The 7,500-nt window shown below is 34.2% G+C and overlaps 1 protein-coding gene across 1 annotated transcript in view; it reads right to left on the reverse strand.

The window, feature by feature from the left end:
• LOC119580415 (presenilin-2-like) overlaps positions 1 to 7,500 on the reverse strand; it is an 11,615-nt gene that overhangs the window by 533 nt on the left and 3,582 nt on the right. The window contains exons 3-11 of the mRNA XM_037928552.1: positions 7,133 to 7,311; positions 6,650 to 6,791; positions 5,526 to 5,593; positions 5,128 to 5,348; positions 4,680 to 4,778; positions 3,932 to 4,185; positions 2,106 to 2,193; positions 1,439 to 1,551; positions 1 to 1,185 (exon numbers count right to left, since the gene is read on the reverse strand). The exon at positions 1 to 1,185 is cut by the window's left edge and continues 533 nt beyond it. Coding sequence (XP_037784480.1) covers positions 1,030 to 1,185; positions 1,439 to 1,551; positions 2,106 to 2,193; positions 3,932 to 4,185; positions 4,680 to 4,778; positions 5,128 to 5,348; positions 5,526 to 5,593; positions 6,650 to 6,791; positions 7,133 to 7,311 — 1,320 coding nt within the window. The 3' untranslated portion in view covers positions 1 to 1,029. The remainder of the gene's footprint in view (positions 1,186 to 1,438; positions 1,552 to 2,105; positions 2,194 to 3,931; positions 4,186 to 4,679; positions 4,779 to 5,127; positions 5,349 to 5,525; positions 5,594 to 6,649; positions 6,792 to 7,132; positions 7,312 to 7,500) is intronic.

Raw genomic sequence — 7,500 nt, forward strand, 5'->3', positions numbered from 1 at the left:
CACACCTAAAAATTAGTACACAAGTAATAGGATGAAAAGCCTTCGAAAGGCTGGAGAAATTATACATATGAGGAATTAAAGCTTAATATGTGCTGTAAAATTAATAAATAACTGTTATTGTTTTTTGGCAATGTTGTTAACTTCTTGTGGCAGTATGTATCCCTCTTCTTCCAAAAGCTATCAGATGTACAGCAAGCATGAAACAGAGCTTTTCTGCAGCTCATTTCAAAAATGAGAGAGAACATGCTTAACCATATGCATAATGTAATTTTCAGTTTCAAACTTAGCACTGTGCACAAAATTTACCTTTATATCTTCTTACCCTAGCAAGGTTGTCTATGAAAAATTATGTTTACCTATTGTATAACATACACATAATGACTGTAGCTCCAATTCCATGTCAGAAAAAAAAAATCTAAAAGTATTTCATATCTAAATACAGTAGCATTGGGAATGTAAAACAAGGACATATCAAAGAAATATCACACATAACAGGCACTGACCTGTCTGAAAAATTCTAACATTTTGAAACTAGAGCAAAATCTTCCAAAAACCTGGAGGATACAGCCATTTGAAGTTCATTTGAATGTCTTACTATTTTCCTTATTCACACCTTCACAAAATCTCTACAATTTCTAAGACGTTTTTGGTTTCATCAATTCTGTACAAACTGACATAGCAGTAATTACATTACGTACCTATCCTTTGAAACCTTTTTGGAATAGCTTATTCTCCAAACTATTACTGCCTCCATATCACCAGAAACAATAATCTACTTTCATTAAGTTAAGAATATCAATGCAAAGGGAACATTAATAAAAATCCAACAGAGAGACTTTTCCCTCCACTATTCATCACACTCATTCTGAAAGTAAATTAAATTACAGAAATCTCTTTTTCTCCCTACCATTCAAATTTACGTTCCTGAACCAATCACTCACACCTTCCCCAGATGCCCTCTGTATCTACAAGAATTGTAAAGATAAATGAACTAGTAATCTGCTTTGCACTTAATTACTTTGGCTTGTACTATATATATACTTGTTGACTTGCTAGTTTCTCTGTGAATGGAACAACCAACAAGGATGTCGAGAAGTAGAAGATTAATCCAAAGGTAATCGAGATGGGGAGAGCTGGAAGTGCTTTCTTGAAGATGGCTAACATGATGAGTGTGAGACAAAGTCCCTGTAAGAAAAAGGTAAAAAAAATTGTGATCAGAATAGCATGCATTTGAATTATATACTCCCCAATTAAAAGTTCCAAAAAACATAGGGAAAACTTTCACCTGTTCTTTAAAACTAGAAAAAAAGGCATTATTTGAGTACCATGACACTACAATTCTCTCTTAAATCTATATCAATATGAAAACCCTACTCTTGCCATCATAAACAGTATATGCCAAGGAAACGGACACTAAAGGCAAATAAAAAAAACTCACAATCAAGATAGCAATGAAGCAGGCCAGTGTGGTATTCCAGTCACCGTAGGACGAGGCCTTACCCACCAGCACAGAGTAAAAGATGAAGTCTCCGAGGCCGAGCTTGACACCTCCTGAGCAAAAAATTAAAAAATGAAATAAAAAATTCAAACAATTCTTAAACATATCAATTAAACAAAGAAATAAAATCAGTGAATGATAGATATATTATCTCTACCTCATCTATCAACAAACTATGTATAGAATTTAGCCTAAATCACATTAAAATGTTATCTGATGCTTCTGATAATCATATATTTTATTTCTCTAATGTCTAACTGCAAACAATGCATTATGTAATAACTTTAATTATAATGAGTGCTATCTGCCTTTATAATCATTAACTTTGAGAAGTGCGCTAATAATGTAATTTCTTGTAAATGTCTATGTTACTTGTAGAGAAAAAATTGAAAATCCTAATTTACAAGTATTTTTTGTAAATCCCTGTCCAGTTTTCAACTTAAAAGAGTTTTCTGTAGTTTTCCTGAGTTACAATCTTTAACAAAATTTTAAATGAAACGAGAATCTATGCTTCCAGAGTAAAACATGATCCTTACACCCCATTAATATCAACAAGTTTCCAGACTCAAGGCTTTAGCCATAATTTATGAAATCTTATAGTACATACTCTCATCATCTTCTTCAGCAGTAAGATCACGTGGATGCGCTTGAGGGTAATCAACGTTTGAAGGGTTCTGCTGAGCATAGTTGTTGACCTAGAAAGCAATACATATCATGAGGGAAGCTTTGAATCATTGCATTTGACTATTCTTATAAATCTTATATACAGCAGGAAATAAGACTTATCTTTTGAGATAGTAATACAACAACTGTAATATTATCATATAATAATCCAAGTTTCTATGTAAAATCCTTTTATAAATTTTAGGCACAGAAGCATGAAGTGTAAATTACAATGATGGGTGTGACAGCTTCAAAAACTATCTTCCAGCACAAAGGTCTTGGAGTGTAAATTTGGTGCTTTTCTTAAATCAGAAGGCTGACACAAACTATATGATTCAATATGCTACAAAAGAAGAAGAAGAAGAAGAAGAAGAAGAAGAAGAAGAAGAAGAAGAGGAGGAAGAAGAAGAAGAAGATTAATGTTCAAAAGAGGATACCATCTAACATGAGTAGCTCCCAATTTGTGAGTGTCCCTAACTTACAAACAACGTGTGTATATAATGTGTGGTTGCAAAAACATGCATGTACCCTAGAAAAGCAGAAAAGGTAAATTTCTGCAAGATATGCTCAGCCAAAAATGAAAAGTTATCCGATGTACAATCTTAATTACATTTGCTGTAATATAGATTTTTTTTTTCTGCTATCTTCAAAATTAAAGTTTTTACCATTACCCACAGTAATGAAATAACATAGCATATTTTCTACTGTCTGAACATGTGACATACAATTTGATGTGGATACCAGATTTTTCACAAATTCTGTAGTTCTCATCTATTATTTAAAACAAGTGTTTAACCCACCAACACTGGGAATGCACGTGTAGGCCTATATATACTGTCCACACCAATTCAACCTCAATCCTTGTACGGAAATATTGTCCTTTTATTACTATCTTTGCTAATAATGTTATAATAATAACAATATTAGTAACATTAATGAAATTGATAACAGTAATAGAGAAAAAAATAATTATAAAAAATCTGAGAATATAGTGAATATGTGCGATTAAGTAAATCTAGCAACTGACTCTTTGGTGACTTATGTGTGTGAAGCATTTGTGTGTATAAAAAAATAATAATAATAAAATAAAACAAAACCACTTTGGACAGTGTGCATGTATCCAGCATTAATGGGTTAGTGTTTCTCAAAGTTAGGCATGAATTATAATTACACTGCAACAATTACATTGCAACACAGAAAGAAAGAAAGAAAAAATTAAGTAATCATCATCTGGTCCCAGGAGAAGCAGCAACTTGATAAAACATGCTGGTGAATCAAGAGGCTAATAATAATCACCCTGATAGGCCCACACCACGCAGCTGGGATGCACCTCTCCTGAAAAGCGATTCGCTGGTGAGAAGAGAAGGGAAAATGGAGTTCAACCATTTTCTTAGAATCTCAAGCAAGGCAGAGAGAGACAGGCTGCTAGTAAAAACAATGAGGAGGAGGAGGAAGAGGATAAGAATAAAATAAAGAAAAGAAAACAAGAAAATATGGAAAGAAAGGAAAGGAAGGAAATTATAACGTCATTACCTTTTCCTAACCAAATCAGTTTCTTTTTTTTTTCTTTTTTTATTTATTCATTTGTTTGTGTGACTGAATGTCTGTCTGTGAGCGTATGTGCAAACTCATGTACATCCATGCATTTGTCAATGCGTGAGCCATGGCTTAAAAACCTGCCACCACGGAATATTTTGCCAACTCAGTTTGCACACACGTGAAGGACTTTTTGTACGAAAGTCCATATAGCCATCACAAAAGCTACAGTACCTGTTCCCGTCGCTGCCTCGTTCTCTCATCTAACTGCCCTCTCCAGTCCTCTGTGAACCCAGCATCGTCAGTGACCACATGACCATTTTCGGCATTTCTTCTCCTTTGGGGGTTGTCCCTGGGTCTCTGTGTTCCCTCGGTCCCTGATGCAGTTGATCCACTGTTGCCTGTACCCTCCTGAGCCACCTCTCGCCCCTGTGATCTTGAGTCGTCATCTGGGTTTGCCATACCCAAGGTGCTGTACATGAAGTTTGCTGGGAAAAAATAATTAAAATGTAAATCTTATCTACCATAAAACACGATAAAAACTGGTTCTTTTGTATCTACCAGTAGTAATTAACTTTTCTTGTTGCTTTATGATTGTTTGGGAACTTTATTTAAAAATACACTCATCTACTTATTTGATAAGTTAGAAAGTTGAAATGATATAAATAAACATAACTAAATTATACATATGATGATGGTGACGATGATGCATGATGATAATGATGCATAATGCATAATGGATGATGATGATGATGATGATGATGATGATGATGATGATGATGATGATGATGATGATGATGATGATGATGATGATGATCATGATGATGATCATGATGATGATCATGATGATGATCATGATGATGATCATGATGATGATCATGATTGATTATGATGATGGATGATGATAACTGAGATGATAACAACAGTAGCACTGTAAATATATTAACAAAAACAACAATAATTATAATCAGTCTATACTTACAGGAGTAAATGAGAGCTGGGAAAATAGGTTCGTTTCTTTCCTGTGCCGTCTCAACTAGTATCCTCAAGGGGCCTTTTGGACAGAGAACAGCAACCAAATCTAGTGGGATGAAAGGATAGGGAAGATAATGTAAGTGAAAGGGAAAAATAAAACCATTTACGTCCAAAGAAATAAGCTGAAGAATTATATTCCATGATAAAGACCCATCTACTCACTCAGGATTTCTTTATAAATCAAATAACCTTGGTAGAAAAGTAAGTACTGCTGCAGAACAGCTTAAATATCGGTCCCTCTTTTTTTTCCATCTATTTTTCTTAAAACCTTCTTGAACTAGTGTTATTTCCTAAACATGGATGAGCAAGACCCACTCAAATACCTAGACATCACACAGAGGTAGGTATCTTATGTGGAAACCCCACCTATCAACCTAACTGCAATTCTCACTCACCCCACAGGGATATTACAGCCAGTACCATCCACAAGGTGTACTCCGGCAAGTACTTGATGAACATGAGCGACATGAGAGAGGCAATGAAGATGAGGTAGGCTTGCTGAAGGGGGAGGGGGCCATACCAATGGATGCTCACCATGCCCATCACCCCAAAGTTCCACACGCATATTGACACTGTGATCCAGTCCAGTCCGATGTTGTAACCTCGCAGCAGCTCTCTACAAAAGCAATTAATGAATAAATCATAGCAAGTGAATCTCAGTATTGAACAGGTTCCCGGACATCGATATTCTAATAGACAGAAAATTTCATCATCTCAAATAACAGACAGAAAATGTCATTATCTAAAAAAAAAAAAAGTATTTTACTTTCTGAAACCAGATAGAGAAACTTACTGCATATACATTATGGTGAAGAAGAAGAGTAGCAACAGAGAGGACATGAGGAGCCAACCATGGATAATCTGCAAAAATATTATATATCAAAACACATAATCTTTTGTTTAGTCAAGAGGATACATGAATATTAATTCCTGATCTTATTAAAAAATTTGAAGCTTTCTTTATGAATCCTAAATTTAATTCCCCCCCCCCCTTTTGTATCCAATCTAACGTACAATGTATTGCCTCTCTCCCAAAAGAAATATTTCCTTTTTATCTGTAAATGCTTTTCTACAGTATGGCAACAGGCACAAAACTGTGGCATCTTGTTAAGTTGGCAAATTAAAATAAAAGAAAAGAAACAAAGAAAAAAATAATAAAATAAAATAAAATAACACCCCTCATAACTTCTTTTGACTATAAACAAAAACACAAAATTAAGTTTGAAACTTTAATTATAGAGAAAATAACTCCGAATTATCCCTGATGAGTGAACTGCACATTTGGGAATCAAAAAAAGGCCACAGAAATACATATACAAAATTTACCAAAACCTACTTCCCCCTAAAAATCAAGGCAACCAAAATCATGGCTCAATATGACAACACTAATATATTGTTGCCACCTAATTACCAAAGAAAAAACAATGCTACAAATGGTACTGTATGAGCACATACCATCATAACAGGCCTGACATTTCCAGACATATCAAATCTAAAACATACAATTTAGAAGAAACTTTTAGTTGCTAGAGCACTATCTGTAGCTGAAAAATCATTTAAAAAATGGAGAAAAAGCAACGCTGTTACAACATGTAACTAAAAACATCACCATGATGTTATGATGTTGATGTCAGTCTCTTAACTCCCTATATTACTTTTATTTTCAGTTAAAATGTCTGGTCCCTCACTAAAAAATTGATAATATCTTTCATTGAATATAACATTTATAATAAAAAATATATATCTAACCTCAGATGCACTCTTCTACAGGAATCAAATCCTTGTCAAATGTAATTGATCAATACTTTTTTTCTTCATGAATCAAACATGAATTAAGCAACAAGACAATAAAACACATAATTAAATAAAACCCTTACATAAGAACACACAGTACATCTTCTAAACCAATGATCTCACCTTGTAGCATCTTTTCTTGTATAAAATGATGAGCAGGACTGTTAAAACCACAACAACACCTAAGAGAATCAGTGAATTTCTCACAGCATCAAAGAACCGATCTCCAAAACTGGGTGAAGTTTCATGGAATGGGGTGTAAAGTCTGAAATAAATTGAAGAATTGGTAAATTGTTTAACCAAATAGTCCACACATAATTTTTTTTTCCAGATATAAAACATGAATACTGATAATTACAATTAAATTAAAAAAAAACATTACTTATTTCTATGTGATACAATTCTTGACACATATGCCAACTAACATATATCCTGTTTTATACGTAACTATTACACACAACCTTAACTTTTTTACCGATATATTTTTTATCAATTCAACTCATTATTCCCACACTCAAAACCATCTCAGAAAATTCAGTAAATACGATAAAAAAACAGCGCACAACAAAAGCCCTCCACCGCTCAGCTACCATGCACAATACTCACAGATATATTCCCTTCTGGGTGTAAAATCTGACTGAAGATACTGTGGCCACAACTACCAGCATACACAAGGACACTGGGATGAACAACTTGATGACATGCTGTGCTCCATACTTCAATTCTTCTTCCTCCTCTTCTATTTCTTCCCATTCCCCTTGGGGCTGCATCATCCGTCTTGCATCCTTCATGGCAGGAATGGGGGGGGGGGGGGATCATAAAAAAAAATTATCATCATATTACTTAATTTAGTCATCTAAAAAGTACATCCACTTGTGCTGAACTACAGACATAGACATACACCTACAAAATAAACACAGATGCCCGCACAAAAATATAATGATTACCAAGAACCATAGTGATTAGTGGCTCAT

Source organism: Penaeus monodon, chromosome 2 (genome assembly GCF_015228065.2).
Source record: "Penaeus monodon isolate SGIC_2016 chromosome 2, NSTDA_Pmon_1, whole genome shotgun sequence".
Taxonomy (NCBI): domain Eukaryota; kingdom Metazoa; phylum Arthropoda; class Malacostraca; order Decapoda; family Penaeidae; genus Penaeus; species Penaeus monodon.